This window comes from Mercenaria mercenaria, chromosome 3 (assembly GCF_021730395.1).
Source record: "Mercenaria mercenaria strain notata chromosome 3, MADL_Memer_1, whole genome shotgun sequence".
Classification (NCBI taxonomy): Eukaryota; Metazoa; Mollusca; class Bivalvia; order Venerida; family Veneridae; genus Mercenaria; species Mercenaria mercenaria.
This window is the reverse complement of record NC_069363.1, coordinates 23,963,538-23,982,345: the sequence shown is the minus strand read 5'-3', so window position 1 is coordinate 23,982,345 and position 18,808 is coordinate 23,963,538. Positions and strand designations below refer to the sequence as shown.

Sequence of the window (18,808 nt, the reverse complement as noted above, 5' to 3'; positions counted from 1 at the left end):
CTGATCATGATCTGCACTGTTCGCTATTCAGTCAGTATCTTTTTTGGTAAGTACCCCTTTTTAGCAGTTAATGGTACTGTCCAAATTGGAAGAATGGACAAGTTCATTGTAGAAATTTAGCAGGGTAAGGGTTAAAAAGCATTTATTCAAAAGTAAGATCTATCACCCTAGCTGGGTGCTGCAAAACTTTAACGTTTTGCATTTTGAAATAACAAGACCATGTGCTCTTCCAGTAGGTATTGTTCCAGATCTTGCCATTTCTTGAAAAGTCTTAATATTCAGTGAGTGAAATACCAAGGTATACGCTACTGTTCAAATGTGTAAAGGACGAAGACTCTTACAGGTTAAAATATTGAACTAATGTATCTTTCCAAAGCTTCGAAGAAAGACTACATGATACTAGTATGTATGTCAGGCTTCTAAGTTATAAAACTGAGTTTGAAGAACAGACATAATCTTGAATCTGACGTAAATGAGCCGCGCCATGGGAAAACCAACATAGTGCATTTGCGACCAGCATGGATCCAGACCAGCCTGCGCATCCGCGCAGTCTGGTCAGGATCCATGCTGTTCGCTTTCAAAGCCTGTTGCAATTAGAGAAACCGAAAGCGAACAAGATGGATCCTGACCAGATTGCGCGGATGCACAGGCTGGTCTGGATCCATGCTGAACGCACTATGTTGGTTTTCTCATGGTGAGGTTTTCTACTAATGTCCAGGGGTAAAAATAAGATAACATTACATGCGAACGGCACAGCCCGTATACTCTCTTTTGCACACTGAACAATTCTACCTTTGGACAACACAGTGATAACTATGGATAATGTGTTCTATTTCAGACGCTGATACTGTATAAAGACATGACGACACGCAATTTAGAGGACAATGGTTGGATGGACCGTTTGCCAAATTACAGACATAGTTGAACCTACTATACCAATTAACTGTGAACTGACTGTGACCGCTCAACACAGACTACCTGCTTTAAACTCTAATGAAGCCATGACAATAACTCTTCCCTATGCCCATATTATATACCTATTTCTGATGTAATAAAAGGGTGGTCTTACTGGACTATTGATCTAACTGTATATAATATATTACCTAGTTTATTAATGCTGCTAGATAATTATTATTAACGTTTAGCGTTGCCGTGCCAACTTGTGCAGTACGTTTCTGCCTGGTTTCAGCTAACACTTGTTTAACGGTCCCAACTGAGAAACATTAATTTTATTGCTTCTTTGAGTTAACTTGTTTAGCTAAATCAAGCCATATCTATGTCAAGCTTAATTCTGTATAGATGTAACGTTAGCAAACATGAACTCAACAACATGGAATTTACTTTTTTTGTTAACATTACAGGATTAAGTACATGTAGCTGACAAAACATAACATTTGAATGAGTTGTTTTCGCCTTAACTTTTTATAGAAATGATATGAGAGATAATGGAATGGTTTGAAATACGCAAGTGCTCAATGTTTTTGTCAACGAAAGCAAAATAAGGAGGTAAATCAAATGAATGCTTAAATGAAATATAGTTTGTTTATTTCACTCTCAAAACGCGCTTTTGATATAACCATGTGGGAAAAATATAAAATATATGAAAAATATGCTACGTCACAGTTTACTATTATCTGACATACATGTTATATTTACATTAACATTTTTTCTCAATCAAGTATATCACAATTCAGACAGTTTTCATTGAGGAACCATTCAGTGTATATTACACACTCCAATTGTCTTTTTGTCAATGACAGAGGTCTTTTACACCCTGGGTGGACCATTCCATTCATGTCGTCAGGGGAGATCGATTTATCGTCTGCAGTTGTAATTTGATTAGGTGATTTAAAAGAGATTAGACTTTTAAAAAGTAGCTTATTTAAAACACGCTGTGCTACGTGAATGGATAATACATAGAATTAACATTTTATTTTCATTTAAATTAAATATATATATTTTTTTTTTAATTTGTAAGTAAAAACTCATCATGTCTATGGACTTTAGGAAGACAACGTACCGTCCAACACGGACAGACAACCGTTTCAGGTAAGGTTAAAAGCCGTCTCACGACATGTTAGCTTAGGTTTATATTTTACTATTTAAATGTTTAAACCGTTAAAGGTATTATCTGTTTCTCAAGATATCCGTTTTCTAACATGAATCGTTCTTTCATCTATAAATCGTTATAATATACATGACATAAGTAATCCAGTTATTGGTGTAGACATTGACAAAAGGTTCCTCATTAATGATGAATATCTGGTATTGAGTAAAGTGTTGCTTTTATTGTCCTTTACCTACTTTGTTAAGGTATATTTACCTGTGGTGTTTTCTAATTCTGCGTAATTCTGAATACTGGTTACGTTAAAGATCATCCACAACGTGTATTTCACTTTAATGAATGCAATGAACTATATAGGATGTAGTTGAGCAACTTGAGTCTCTCCGTCTGAGTGAGTTTGTATTTACATGAATTTTATGAACTATTAATTCACGTAGGAGCCATCTTTATGTTAGGGATGTGGGGGAGGGGGGCACCCAACTAATCCTACCCGTATTTTCCTTATCGTACGTATATCTGAATGCTCTCTGGCTTTTACCCCTTTATTTACTCTTATTTCTTAGAAACAATCAGTCCTTTGGGTCAAAAGTTTGTTTGTTTTGTTTGTTTCTTTGTTGTTGTTGTTTTTTTGTTGTTTTTTTTTTTTTTTTTTTTTTTTTTTTTTGGAGGAGGAGGAGAGTGGGGTGGGGTGGGTGGGGGGGGGCAAAGCACATGCTGGTCCCTCCGCTCTCAAAGTTTGCCCCCCCCATCCCACCCTCCACCCGCCCCCTGCTCCAACGCCTATACGATCTAGTAGAAAATTCTTTTTATTACTGAAACTATATTTCAACGGAACCACATAAAAACCATTTACTCTAATAAAATTACGAATAAACAGCATCTTACGTGGTTAGCAACACTGAAAAATACTAGTAATAGATACTGGGACATGTATACTGCTACTTGAGTGTCTTCCACCTGTCTAAGAGGCCAGTACTGGTTCTTCCCAGGAAAGACGGCTTCGCGTGTATCGGTGCTATACACCGGGCACGTTAAAGAACCAGACTGTCTATTCGCAAAGAGCTAGTAGGCTAAGTTAGCCGGACATGTCTGTATCTGAAAAAGGATTTCTCTCTATCTGTTCTGGGGGCTTTATCTTACTCTGTCCCTCTGGTCAGAACGCTCTGTGTCTGTACTAGTAGAGGATGAATTTCGCGCCCTGTGTGGCTGCGGTTGCCCTAGTATGTAAAGCGCCTTTGAGCATGAAAAGGGCGCTATATGAATCAGGTATAATAATAATAATAATAATAATGTTACTTCGAAAAGAATGTAGAGATTTGTGAAATTGTTATATTGGATATAGAAACATATTATGACAGTCTGCACTTTAAATACGTAGTAAAAAGTACTGTCGAAATACTCCCAAGGGGTCAAATATTTTAGGGGTAGATTTCGTAATTTTACCCAGTTCTTTCAGTGGTGTCTGATATTGTGTTCTGTGTACTCATTTCAGATTCATGCCGAACTTGATTTTTACAATATAGTTAATTCTACATGTATATGCATAAAAATACCATATATTGTTGTTCATCATTCTACAAGAATTTTTGTTGTGATATCGAAGTGGTGCACGGTGCCATCTGATAAAATTCTATAGCATACTCCCAGTCTGTTACTCCTGCCATACTGTTTCCCCTGGCATACTACCACCCCTGCCATACTGTTTCCCCTGGTATGCTTTCGTCCTCGCAAAACTGTCACCCTTGCCATGCTGTTTCCCCTGGCATACTTTCACCCCTGCCATACTGTTTCCTCTGGCACACTATCACCCTGCCATTCTGTTTCCCATGGCATACTGTCACCCCTGTCCTTTTCCCCTGGCATGCAGTCACCCCTGTCATACTGACACCCCTACCATATTGTTTCCCCTGGCATACTGTCACACCCTGCCATACTGTTTCCCCTGCCGTACTGTCACCCCCTCCATACCGTTTCCCCTGGCATACTGCTACCCCTGCCTTTCCGTTTCCCCTGGCATAATGTCACCCTACCATACTGTTTACTCTGGCATACTGTCACCCTGCCATACTGCTTTCACCTGGCATACTATCACCCCTGCCATACTGTTTTCCCCTGGCATACTGTTACCCCTGTCATACTGTTTTCCCCTGGCATAATGCCATCCCTGCCGTACCATTTTCCCTGGCATACTGTCACACTGCCATACTGTTTTCCCCGACATACTGTCACCCCTGGCATACTGTTTTCCCCTGGCTTACTGCCACTCCTGCCATACTGTTTTCCCCTGGCATACTGTCACCCCTGCCATACCGTTTTCCCTGGCATACTGCCACTCCTGCCATACTGTTTTCCCTGGCATACTGTCACCCCTGCCCTACTTTTTTCCCTGGCATACTGACCACCCTGCCGTACCGTTTCCCATGGCATATTTTCACCCTGCCATACTGTTTTCCCCTGGCATACTGTCACACCTGCCATACTGTTTCCCCTGGCACACTGCCACTCCTGCCATCACTGCCATACTGTTTCCCCTGGCATACTGTCACCCCTGCCATACTATCACCCGTGTCATACTGTTTCCCCTGCTATACTGTCACCCTGGCATACTTTTTCCCCTGGCATACTGTCACCCTGGCATACTGTTTTCCCCTGGCATACTGTCACCTTGGCATACTTTTTCACCCTTGCATACTGTTTTCTCCAGGCATACTGTCATCCATCCTCGTTTAGTAGTATACTTTACTGATGCAGCATGCCATGCAAGATGTATGACTCCTAAAATACATTACATATATCATTTTGAAACGGAAAATAGCGTCTATTAAATATGGAAAATCTCAGTCAATATATTTCTGTTGTTATTTAATGAGGAGGACTTAAAGTTCTGTAAAAATTCTTCTATTTCATAGCATATTTTACGCGTGGTTAACTCTGTAGATAAGTTTTTAACAGATGTTTTACAAGTAAATAACGTAAAATTGCTATGCTACGTTTAATTTACAATTACCGATCAATGAATTTGAAAACTATGACATTAGTCTAGAGATGCCACCTGTCAATACGCTGAAAACATGATTTGCGCACAAATATTTCATTTGCTACGAAAAACAACCTAATAATATTTTATAGATTACAAAAAAAAAACAACGAGTGGTTCTTAAAATCGATTGAATGACTGCCAGAAATGCGTTTATTGCAGCTAGTTAATCAAACATTTGAAAGTAAAAGTTTAATCAATTGTTGAATTTCCTTTACTTTGTCAGATATGTAATCCTACCTCACATTAATCTGTTTAATTCCGTCTCGTTTCAAAATATGTACATGACAAGCATATGAACAACGAGCTTACAAGCTTACAAGGGCAATTTATAATGTAAAAGTCAACGAACATGCTAGATAAGCTTTTAAAATATTTTAAAAGTGTTTGCAAAAAGACATAAAAGCTTTTATACCATGTCTTCTTATTACAAAATGAATCAAGAGTGGTTCGGGTGTCTGCTGCTTAACATAGAGAAATATGGTTGAAATGTATTTTTATGGTTGGGTTTAACGTCACACCGACGTAGTTACAGGTCATATGGAGACAATCCAGCTTTTGTTGGATGAGGCTAGTGCCCCTCCAGACATTATTTCATCACGGGCGGGCACCTGAGTAGAACCACCGACATTACGTAAGGCAGCTGTATGGCTTCCTTTCATGACAAAATTCTACAGCCCAAGCGAGGTTTCGAACCAATAGAGTAAATTGGGTTCAAGCCCCACTGGGGTCACGACCGTACTTTCTCATACGACAGCAGAACTGCTACTTCCAGGAAGCTGACTTTAGAGTTTGTCAAATACGCTTATAATTATATAATTTAGCTTTCTCCACAACTGAGCTGATATAAATCAGTAGCTATTAACAAAATATTGTTTTATCATTATGTCAGAGGGGAAACGCCTAGAACGGCTGGAGTAGGACTGTTCCATGCATTCAACTTTGTGTCTTTCTTTCACATCGCTAGCGATAAAAAAAATCATGTTCATTCCCGTTGCCCCATAACCCAAAGCGCCCACTGAAGGTAGCTTGAAACTCCAAGTTCGACGACTCTTACTTTTCGATACGTTGGATCTTGAAAGTTGTCACATGACCCTAATTTACGCTGTAACTTAACACCTAATACAAAAAAGCCATACTAGTAATTCATGTTAATTCTTTCACTAAATAACAATTTACGTTGTATATCAATTTTCAGTGTACTTGTAAGCACAAATTCATTTTTCAATATATTTCATTTCTCAGAACAAGTTATGCCCTCATGTCACAATGGATGAACCGAAAAGGTTCTGGACAAGCTTACAGAAAGGAACCACTCCCACAAACGTTTGCCATAGCAATGCAAGGTAATGCAGCGTTTCCACGACAACCAGTGTTCTCAGCAGGGTCAAGGTCGGCAGACGACTTTAGAGGTCAAAGAGAACAGTACCCACCGGACCCAATGTTGTATAATGTGTCAGCACCACAGGCAGCTGTAAGTTCAAACCTTGGTATATTTATAGATAGGATTGTAATCAAAGGTTCCTAACTAATGACGTCATATTTAAGGCGCATGCAACACACATATAGCAAGTTTACCTTAGGTCAACAAACTGTTTATAAGCAAGATGAATTATGAACTGAATGCTTAGCTCTTTGCCAATAAATGGTTTTTCACAAAATGGTAAATGTCGAGAAGGATTAAAAAACGTTTGTAACTTGTCAATTTTAAATCATGATTTGGAACATGAAAATCGCAATGAGCTTAAAGATTACCATTAATCTGCATAGACTTCCTAAACAATATTCATTTAAAAGTTCAGTTGAAGGTTTCAGTGTGCTGGCAATGAAATGAATGTTTTTGTTGAAACATTGCGCTAGAACATGTTGCTAAATACGAAGTTAACCTTTGGCCTGCTGGCGGCAAGTGATTCTACCAGTGCAGACCAAGATCAGCATGCACATCAGATTCTGTGCAGGCTAATTATGGTCTGCATTGTTCGTTATTCAGTTAGTAAATTTTCAGCCAACACCCCTTTGAATGATAAGTGGTACTGCCCAAATTGAATGGTAGACCAGTCCATTTTAGAAATTTAGCAGGTTAAAGGTTAATATTGCTGAAGTTATTAACTCACGTCTTTTGTATTTTAGTACATCAAGTCAAGCGAAACATTGAGAAGAAAGTTGAGTATCGAGAACGTTTATAACAAAAGAACAAAATGTATGTTTCTAAATGAAGACATTTTCTGTTTTTGTTGTACGTAGATTGATGAGAATGTCCCGGTACATTTGAGATTCAACGACACAGCGGGGTATGATGATTTCCATAAAGCATTCAACCAAGTCAGCAAACAGTGGCCATCAGCTAGTTATCCAGACTTTGGACCACCTAGGTAAATAATTTGTGTCTATGTTATCCTGACATGGACCACGTTGGTAAACAAAATGTCCCTATGATTTTCAGACATAGATCACGTAGATAACCAATATAACCCGACATGGATCACCTTGATAAACACATTGCTTCTATGTTAACCCGACATGGACCACCTGCTTGGTAAATGAATTGTCTTCCGACATGAACCACCTAGTTAACAACCAGTTTACCCTAACATGAACCAGTTAGGTACACAATTTGCTTCTGTGCTATCCCGACATGGACACCATAGGTAAAAAATTTGTCGCAATGTTTTACCAGACATGGACCTTCTAGGTATTTTTACCTGTATGTTAATTCCTATATGGACCACCTACCGTAGGTTAACATTTTGTCCCGTTCTTAATTCCGACATGGAACTACCCAAGTAAATATTTTACTTTTTTGTAGTTTCTAGACACTGTGTTACCTTGATGAACACTTTCTTAACGACAGCCATTACTGATAACCGATATTTTAGACTTTAGCTTACCTAGAAAAACAATTTGCTTTATATCACTGTTATCCATAATCTAGCTTAATTATAATCCCTGTGTACAGGGATTGCCCAGCAAAACTGGCATCCAGACTTCGGCACTTGCAGCTTCATTCCTTGTCCCAGTGCTATTCAAACCTGTTTAACTCTTACCGTAGTTTTATAACAACAATGTATTTAACTACCAGTTCAAAATAAATGATGAATCCTTCTAGATTACGTCACGGGCGTGCTGGTGGAAGTTGGAGACACGTGAAAGAGGTTTTACAGGCTGGTGGCTCACGAATTGTTTTTGTCGATGGTAAGTCCGAAGCAGGTATCAATTTACTAAAAAATTACTGAATGGAAAGGTAGGAGAATTGAACCCCACCTACCTCCGCCTTCAAGTCAATAGTCCTTTACTTGTGTAAGTAATCCCAAACTCGGACGGTCTGAATGTAAAATTTATGAGGAACAAAAACTCTGTTTCCAGTGTTTACATATATCTTAAAGCATTTCTGTTTAGTTTATACTAATTTGTTTTAGCTAGATTTTGATGAAAGATTCAAGCTTACTGGAACCACTCTCGAGTCCGCTTCCTGGAAAAACCATTACTGGTGTTATATGAGGTCAGCATTTCTGTTTGTACTCGCCAGATATACCAGGAGTTTTATCATATATATTTTAGGTGTGATAAGGTGGGCTGACGGGGTGAAAATAGACGAAATTCCAGGCGGTAATTTAATTCAGCCGAGAGTAGGACAAATTAAGTCACGATACATAACTCCCAGCAAACCGGAAAAGAACCCAAGTGGTAAGGGAGATAAATCTTACTTATTCTACTGATATATTTAGAAAAAAAAACGCAGACATGTCAAATTTTATTGTATTTTAGTATAATACTAGTATTATAATTTTAGCGAAGAAACTAATGAGAGATTCACAAAAGTAATGTTCAATTTCATTCACCAGTAACTATCACAGACTGAGCTTCTATGGTGTTCAATCCACGCCACCTTTTCTTTTTCACTAGTTTATGATGTGGTATAAGGTCGTTATACGAGGACAAGTGTAATACTTATAGTATGTCGTAGTATATTTCTCTGGACTACAAAATGGACTCGATCTCGTAAATAATGTTCGTTCCATAAGTTTTTGTTTCTTTCGTCCCCCTATAATTAGTTTGCGTACTATATTTATATTTATATTGATAGACTAAATGAGAGAAAACTTTAGAAATAAAAAAGACAAAAATGTCTTTAATATAATGTATAGCCTCCGGATGGACAAAATATACACTCGGCCATTACCATAAATGAGACACTGCACAATTAAAGTGGTAAAGCGTTTACTCTCCCAAACTAAAATGTTTACATGTGTGGGTAACTGTAATATCACTTTTACTAACGGTTAGTGGAAGTAATGTTATAAATTCATGACTTAAGTGGTTCATTTATTCATCATTAATGGACACCTTAGTGCCCCTCAGAATACATTTGTCACATCAATACATCGTTCTTCACGTGATCTGCGCACCGGTGTGCACGAGTGGCCGTTGGCGCGAATTGGTAATATATTGGTATCGTGCATCATTTCTGAATTTTTCTAATTTTGATCCTTTAAATTTTGATTTAAACAATTGAAACGGGCGAGTTTAAGCTTAGAAGTAACTTAAATACAAACCATACTTTGTTACAGTCTTTTAATAAGATGTTTGACTGTCAAGGAAATGAATTAGTATAAGCTTTCTATGAAAGATTAAATTCAGACTTTTTACTGTTCTTTGATTGTAAACTTGATTACATTTGTATATACATGTATATACAAGTGGTATTAATAAATGCTGATTTAACTAAAGGGTTGAAATATTATAAGCAAGCTTTACAGTAGTTATATTATCATGGGGACATGTATTTGATTATATTTTCATTTTTGTATATAACTATTCGAACATTAGAAATAATAGATATTTCTAAAACCTCGATTTTACTAATTAGATGCAAATTTTCGTTAACATTTTTACGATAGGCCTCGGTAAATCTGAAGTTCTTGCTATGAACGAATTCCACCGAGAGTGTCCCACGATTTGGCGTAGTAAATCTGACATGCCCGACTTTGTTTCTTGGGGCAAGGTATAAACGGATGCCGTTACCGCATGTTGTAGTAAGACTGTGTGATACAATCCAGCATATATCAAACCGTCTCCTAGATACTCAACACGATTTGATTTTAATTCATTCACGTTGTTGTTTATTTTGCTCCTTGCTTTTCATACCCCCATACTTCACAACTACAGACAGATATCGGAGAGTTCGTGAATTAACTTTCCTGAAATATATTGAACGGTTACTTTCCTCTTTGTTTATTTAATCTAAAACCTTACCGAGGAAATGGAAACTTGTAGGTATTATTGGCATCTGCTGAAATCACAGTAATATTTAAATGAACCTGTCATTTGTACTGAGTGCAGGTGATGCTTGTAATTTAGTTCACGAACTTTGCGATAACCAACGCATATAACCTTAATTATAATACTTAAGGAGACCACGGTTAGATACCGGTGTCCGATTTCTCATTCTTGCAATATAAAACTGAACCTGGTACGATCTTCTTCTCTTTTCGTTAAACGAGAGGGCCATGATGGCCTAAGCTCGCTCACCTTAGTTACAAAGCTTAGCTCAGGTAGAGGTCGAAATTAAAAGAAGAATGGGTAATGTGGCAGTAGGGATGGGGGTAATATGCGCAGAAAGGAATGATGTGATACGAAGAGACAATATCAAGAATCATAAGGAACTAAAAGAAAATATTTTGTGGGTTGAGGTAGTGGCGGGTAATGATGGCTAGAGTTTGAAGGATATTGGCACCAGGTCACCTATGGAGCATTCATGTGTGAATTCATTTTGAATTCGGGCCAGTAGTTTCAGGGAAGAAGATTTTTAAAATTTACAGTATAGACATACTGAAAATTAACCATCCCCAAATAAGCATTTTTTACAAATCAGCTTGGCTTGAATAGAGAAAATTAATCGGCGGTAATGTTTAATAACTAACAACTATAAGATTTGAAATTATTTGGTATAGAGTTATCCAAGGAACATTTCTGTGAAATTATTTCAAAGTCTGACCAGCGACTTCTGAGGAGAAGAATTTTAGCTTTATTATTTTGGTTGCAATATCAACCAGAATTTTATACAGGAGACCTATATTTTTGAAAAAAAAGAGGACCAGTCAAAGAACATTCCTTAGATGTTTCGTTGAAATAGTAGCTTGTTGGTTTAGGAGGAGATACTCTTTATAGAAATTTTGTACCACGAACAAACGACGGACACCCAACGATCCTGAAAGCTCTCCATGAGCACTTTGTGCTCAGGTTAGCTGAATAGAACATTCTTCAGAGAGATGTGCAGATAAAAGTTCTATGAGGACAGCTGGATTTAATTGAATTTTTTGCATTTTTCCATGTTTATAAAAATATTTCACATTCTATTCCGACTTTCAATATTTGCATATATCTGCAGTATAAACTTTCCAAGCACCTCGAAGGACATTGTATGTACATATAAAGAAATATATTTTTGCTCGTATAAGGTACTATAACATTAGAGTAAATTCATATCACATAAATTTGTCTAAGGCCGCTTCTCTCCAGGGATACACAAGTCAAGCTCTTTCGCCTTTTTTATAAACGTCGCCTCCGTTGCATAAATGTCGAACTGGATGTCTAACTGGTACGATGTAGACCTTTATCAGTTCAAATTGTAGATGTAGATCTAATAAAATAAACATGTAATCTGTCCCAAAAAAAACATTTCCAATTCCATTTTTTTTTTATTTTCCCTTGTACTTTTGCGGCTCTCAATCTGCGCGAGACCGCGAGATAGAAGTGACGTATAGGATTACAAGTGACGTCACAGGTACAGGGTGGCGGATAAGTTGTAGCCCAAATAACGGAGACTATCCTACAGAGATAGTTCTTATTATTCCAAAGACATTTATAGTACATTGTAGAAGCTAAAGCTAACTTTGAACTTTAGCAATAGTAAAAGGTTGCATCGTTTCAAATACTGTATAAATTTAGTCCTTAAAGCTCGGGTAATGTTACAATACTAACATAAAAACATAGCTAATCAAATATACATCTCGTTATTAATCCCCTTAATTAACATATTAAACTGTTTTCTAAACAATGTGAAATTGTCGTATTGTAAAAATTACAATAAATTCACAAGTATTTTCAACAGCAGCAAAAAAGCTGACATGTAAGATTTTATCAGAAAATTTTAAATGTATTTAAGTCTTTTGGCTTTACATTTGTTCACTGTATTGCTGACAAGAAACTTTCCATGTTTAGCTGACCAAGTAGTAAACCAATCACAACCTCAAGAACGTGCACACATTGACCAAGCGCCAGTCTTTACCCGCAGTAGAACTGAAATGCCTGCTAGTTCATTTAGACAAGCTGGTAGACAAAAGGTATCCGAATGTAGTCTCTGGGAGGCGGAGTAATGTCATTGTCAAAAGTACCAGAAGTAGACCACTAAAACTGAAAAATCGCAAGATAAAATAATCTGATATTAAGGACACAAAATGTTTTATTTGATTTAAGTATATAACGTTGGAACAAAAACAACAACGTTTGGTCCATATTTCAAATATCATTTGCAATAAGGGTTCAAAAATGTACATGTTCTGGTTGTACAAGTAGATACATTTTCGATCATAATATTCTCCAGCTTTTGGTATTTTTGAAATACTGACACATTACTGACGAACTATGTAGCAAAGCTGTAGACGAGAGGTGGTGTGAGGCTGTTGCTCGGTGATGGGCTGCATTTTATTGTGTCATCATTTGAGCCGTGCCATGGGAAAACCAACATAGTGGGTATGCGACCAGAATGGATCCAGACCAGCCTGCGCATCCGCGCAGTCTGGTCAGGATCCATGCTGTTCGCTAACAGTTTCTCCAATTCCAATAGGCTTTAAAGGCGAACAGCATGGAGCCTGACCAGACTGCGCGGATGCGAAGGCTGGTCTGGATCCATGCTGGTCGCATACCCACTATGTTGGTTTTCTCGTGGCACGGCTCATTTCATCTGACGCTTTGAACAATCCTTCGGGCACGGCATAGACCAAAGCTTTCTTTAATTGTTAGAATTAGAAAATATTTATATTTCGTAAAGTTTATTGTTGAAATCTTACAATGTTTTAATGACCACGTTATGTACATAATGACAAAGTAAATTCAATCTCATGCTATAGTCCTTGCAGAAAAGAGATATAAAATAGATCTGATGATCTTCCGAGATGAAACTATTGATGCCAAAATATAACAAATACATATATAAATGATAAATCCGCAGTAGCAATTTTAAGTAACTAACTCACTAAGAAATTTCATCTTCGTGATTTTGTACAGGAACATGAAATAATGTCAAAACCGGGAGGCAATGCTTCGTTCTTGTAAACCAGCACCTGATAATATGCACATTATTTTGATGTATCTTTTTATTTTCTAACATTACAATGTAATAACACTGAAGCACTGACTATTTTGCTTGATAATTTAATAGCATACGTGCTGTATCTAGCATTTAACACTGCAATACGTTGTCGTCAATTCATTGCTTAAAATTATTTCTTTCATACGTCGAGTTGCTGCATAACTGCTTCAAATGTCTTAAAACCGTTAACATTTTATTCATTGTTTTCTTCAGTATACTCACCAAAATAATATAATGTGATGACATAAAGAGTTTTCAGATTATATGTATTCCTCTAAAATCACATCGATAGAATCACAAGACTGTCAGACTTAAACTGTTGTATTATGATCAATGTATAATGTCAATTTCTTTATTTTCATTTCAGAGTGGGCTTTAAACCAGAAGTATGGCACCGAGAGAAATAACTGGCTTATTATGAGATAATTATCTTCTTTCATTAGATCTAACAATAACATGAAACATTATAGTCTAGGAAAAACATTGAAAAATGCAAGTTGATAGATTTAGACGTTACTTGTACAAATGTTTAATGTCGTTACAGTTATGGAACTGATTCACCATTGAAAAGCCAAAATGTTTGGCACTTTCAATATATATTCACAGATAAACATTCAGTATTAGACAATTAATTGACACTGGTTTAATGTTTGTATTAGTTTATCGGATTTATTTTGCAGCCATTCTTAATTGCCCATGTATATAACACGCCTTTCTTTGTTCTGCTCAATTGTTTCCTGCTCTGTCAGTATTATTCGTGTTGAAATGTAATTTATTTTAAAGGTCATGTTCCAGTCAATAAAGATGTTCTGTTTGTAAAATGATTTTGTTATTTAAATTATTTTCATAATTACGCTGTTCGAAAGCAAACTATTTCTCTATGGAGTATTTGTTGCTGTTTGAACTTAGATGGAGACAATTCAAAAGCATTGATCTCTTTTTTCAGTTTCTTTAGCGCAGGTATGCTAAATGCTGTTTTACTCAAATGATCATAATGCAAATAATCATAACAGTCTTTCTTCTATCATCTTTGAAAGGTAAATTAATTTTATCAAATAGTTTATTCTGGGAAGTCTGATCACGTGCCAGGGATATCCAGTCTTTTCCCACAAAGTAAAAAAACACCGCACCCCTAAATATACATTTTTCACCTAAAACGCGCATCTCGGTGAATGGGTACAATGCCCTATTTATAATGAACTTCCGGTTCAGACGACACGGCAGGCGAAATGTAAACAAACAAAAACAGAATGTGAAATATTCAATTATACGATAAACCTCGAACTAATTTTGAATTTGAAATCATACAGTGGTACACATTTGTAATGTTTATTTAATTCACATTGCACATTTATGATGCATATACACAGTCTAGCATACACGAGTAGTTAAACGACGAGTGACATACATTTCCATAGCCAATGATATTTTTTGTACCCCACGACAACAAAGTTGTAAGGGGATGGGGTATACTGGTTTCAGGTTGTCTGTCTGTCCGTCTGTCTGTCCGTAGACACAATTTTGTGCGCACCAACTCTCCTTATTCCCTTGACACAATTTAATGAAACTTCACAAAAATTATCAGTAACAACAGTAGTTGTGTATGATGCATGTTAGGTTCTTTCAGAAAGTTTTTTTGCAGTGTTACTGGACTTCGTTTTTTGTTACTATACTATATACATAGACACAATCTTGTGCGCACCAACTCTTCGTATCCCCTTGACACAATTAAATGAAACTTCACCAAGTGATCAGTAACAACAGTAGTTGTGCATGGTGCACGTTAGGTTCTCTCAGAAAAAATATTTGCAGAGTTACGGGACTTTGATTTTTGTTACTATATTATATACATACAGTCTGCATAGAACCCTTGCACACAATTTAATGAAACTTGATACAAGTGTTCAGTAGTAACCCTAGTTGTGCATGGTGCATGTTAGGTTCTTTCAGAAAAAAAATCTGCACAGTTATGGGACTTTGTATTTTGTTAATATACTATATACATACAGACTGCATATGCAATCTTGTGCTCACCTAATCTCCCGAACCCTTACCCTCAATTTAATGAAACTTCACACAAGTGATCAGTAACAAACCTACTTGTGCAAGGTGCATGTTAAGTTCTTTTAGATAAATATTCTGCAGAGTTATGGGACTTTGTTTTTTGTTACTATACTATATACATAGAGTCTTTTATATATACAGTCCACATAATTATGCAATACTGTGTGTGTCAAATTGCAATGTACTGTGGCAGTGATAGCTCTAGTTTATCTAGGCTTAAAGTACATTAGGGAAGTTCATCCATGTTTTTTTCTGTAACATAAAATATGAGAGTCTCTGCGATACGATATAATGACGCAATGTGACTGGTGCACGATGGGAGATAAATCAACACTTGTACACATTTACCGACCTGCGCGTTTTAGGTGAGAAATGCGCGATTGAAATGGGTTAGTACATCTTCCCGTTCATGACCACGGTTGTTAAAGTATACCTATGGGTAGGGTATAACATGTACAAAGGCATTTCTTTCTGGTCTGGCGCCAGTGTTTTTCCTTAGGCAAAACCTTTCGTTTAAATGACGTCAAAAACTTTTAGTACTCGCTTACGCTCGGTATTTTATTCCACGCTATCATTTGGTTAGGGAAAACCCTGCATGTCTTACACTGACTGGAACGTAACAGTTTCGCATTTTATTGAATTTCTGTTGTCAGTTATTGACCTTATACACTGACAGTGCACAAATAATGCTGTATGTAAATACACTGATAAGATATGAAAACGCAACACACATATGCCTGAATATATTCTTACTACAAAAAGCATCACCCTGAAATGTTCAACACATACACATCCCGATAATCTGTACCCATTGTGTTAATGTTACGGTCTGTCGTGATGATTCGAACACAATGGGTATAGAGTATCGAGATGTGTATGTGTTGAACATTTCAAGGTGGTGCTTTTTGTAGCAAAATATATATTCAAGCATATGTTTGTTGCGTTTTAATATCTTATCATTGTATTTACATACAGCATTATTTGTGCACTGCTGACCGACTTAAAATAATTTACGAAGCTATATATAACTGCTTTAGTTATTCATTTTTTACGGCTTGTCTGGACGGGTCACTAATACGGTTGTACTTTTGATTTAAAACAACGAAAAAGACCCAAAATTTCGAATCCCACGAATGATTTTTTGCTATGCTTTCTGTGCGAGCATCTGCAAATGCAATGCCTAGCTACAATATATGAACTCAAAGAGACTCTTTCTGAATGAAAGAAAAAACAAATTTCCTTTTTGCGTAACTGGTTGTATATTGGTATACCAGTATATGTATTTCACAGATCTTGCAGTCTTAGTTATATTGAACAAGAGGACCAGATGGTCCTAGGTCGCTCACCTGGGAACAGCTAGAACAAGGTACTTCTTTGATTTGACTGGCTGACCTTTTTTTTTTACCAAAGATGACACACATTTGAACCTGACATAGATTTCATCAAAACAAACGGCAGGGTCAAATTTCATGAATATCCAGTCTAAAGTGCAGTCCCTAACGCTTACAAAAGGTACTTCTTTTATTTGATCGGGTGACCTAGTTTTTTACCCCAAGATGACCCATATTTGAAACTGACATAGATTTCGCCCAGATAAACAGCCTGATAAAATTTAATGAATATATCCAGTCTAAAATGCAGCCCCTAATGCATACACAGGGTATTTCTTTGATTTGATCGGGTGACCTAGTTTTTGATCCAACATGATCCATTTTTGAACCTGCCCTAGATTGTATCAAACGAAACATTTTGATCAAATGTAATTAATATCGTTCTTAAAATGCGACCCATTTTGCATAGGCCAGGTACTTCTTTGATTTGACCAGGTGACCTAGTTCTTGACCCGATATGACCTATATTTGAACTCGACCTAGCTTTCATCAAGACAAACATTCTGATTAAATTTCATGAAGATCCACTGAAAAATGTAGCTTCTATTGCATACACAAGTTTATTCTTTGATTTGACCAGGTGACCTAGTTTTTTATCCAACATGACCCGTATTTGAACTTGATCTAAATTTCATCAAAGCAAACGTTTTCAACAAATTTCATGAGCATCCTGCCTAAAATGTAGATGACCCATATTTGAACTTGACCTAGATTTAATCCAGACAAACATTGTGATCAAATTTCATGAAGATCCAGTGTAAAATGTAGTCCCTATTGTATACACAAGGTTTTTCTTTTATTTGACCTAGCGACCTAGTTTTTGACCCCAGATTACCCATATTCGAACTTGACCTAGATTTCATCAAGGCAATCATTCCGATCAAATTTAATGAATATCCAGTTTAAAATGCAGCCCCTATTGCATACACAAAGTTTTTCTTCGATTTGACCGGGTGACCTAGTTTTAAAACCCAAATGACCCATATTCGAACTTGACCTAGATTTTATCCAGACAAATATTCTGATCAAGTTTTATGAAGATCCGATGTAAATTGCAGTCCCTATTGTCTACACAAGGTTTTTCTATGATTTGACCTAGTGACCTAGTTTTTGACCCCAGATAACCCATATTCGAAACTGGCCTAGATTTCATCCAGGCAAACATTCTGACAGACGACTACAATAACTCACCTGGTGAGCTAACAATGGCATAATAAACGGACCGCTGGTAAGCTTATACAAAAAACTAACATTGTGTTATAAGAACCGTAAAGAATGTTGTGGAGAGAAGCCGGTGGACTCATGTCTAGTGGAGTTGTAGGCGTGAACTAGTGGTTTCACATAGTCCTTCCAGTTTGACTTCTCGGCTGGATCCAACGTACCTAGCATTCCCAACAAGGTCCCATTGAAGCGCTCAGTGACCGCATTTCCCATAGGATGATAGGGTGTAGTCCTGGTCTTCTCCACCCCTGCAATGTTACACAGTTCCCGGATGACTTTACTCTCGAAGTTGTTTTTCAGTTTCTGTAAATATGACAATTGTCACGTCTTCTTGTGTTCGATTCATTCTTCAAATGAAAGAGTTAGGACACCACTGAATATCTCCCCAAGGCCCGTCTACAAAGTAAGTATAAAGATTCCTGAATTTTCTGGTAGAATAAAACAGTATAATGCCCGCATATGCTCAGCCGTAATAATATCGTCTAGAACAATTTGTCGGGTCATATACTATTAACACAATACCATAAGTGTTGTAATTACCTTCTTTGAAATAAATTATGCCATTACAGTTCCGATAATTTACAGGAAGACAAAGGGAGACTATCAAATGAGTGACTAAACGCATACCAAAGGCTAGATTTACCTACTTTTCATTTATC

At 36.9% G+C, this 18,808-nt stretch overlaps 1 protein-coding gene across 3 annotated transcripts; it reads left to right on the top strand.

Moving 5' to 3' along the window:
* Positions 1 to 1,715: 1,715 nt before the first annotated feature.
* On the top strand, positions 1,716 to 14,297 carry LOC123525269 (uncharacterized). Of its 3 annotated transcripts, none has more exons than XM_053538010.1 (7): positions 1,716 to 2,049; positions 6,348 to 6,576; positions 7,347 to 7,474; positions 8,209 to 8,294; positions 8,661 to 8,786; positions 10,001 to 10,104; positions 13,841 to 14,297. In XM_053538010.1, exons 1-7 carry the CDS (start codon positions 1,991 to 1,993, stop codon positions 13,850 to 13,852), a joined length of 744 nt encoding a protein of 247 aa, XP_053393985.1. In that variant the 5' UTR covers positions 1,716 to 1,990; the 3' UTR covers positions 13,853 to 14,297. The 3 variants fall into 3 exon arrangements, with proteins under 3 accessions (XP_053393985.1, XP_053393984.1, XP_053393986.1); XM_053538009.1 differs by lacking the exon at positions 10,001 to 10,104 and adding an exon at positions 12,324 to 12,445 and having other exon boundaries at positions 1,720 to 2,049; XM_053538011.1 differs by lacking the exon at positions 10,001 to 10,104 and having other exon boundaries at positions 1,720 to 2,049.
* Positions 14,298 to 18,808: the final 4,511 nt, after the last annotated feature.

Excerpts from the sequence above, each read along its gene's own strand:
- LOC123525269 (XM_053538009.1), top strand. The coding sequence starts at position 1,991 with ATGTCTATGGACTTTAGGAAGACAACGTACCGTCCAACACGGACAGAC. Across the intron at positions 2,050-6,347 it reads CGGACAGACAACCGTTTCAG|AACAAGTTATGCCCTCATGT; the intron begins GTAAGGTTAAAA and ends TTCATTTCTCAG. Across the intron at positions 8,295-8,660 it reads ACGAATTGTTTTTGTCGATG|GTGTGATAAGGTGGGCTGAC; the intron begins GTAAGTCCGAAG and ends TATATATTTTAG.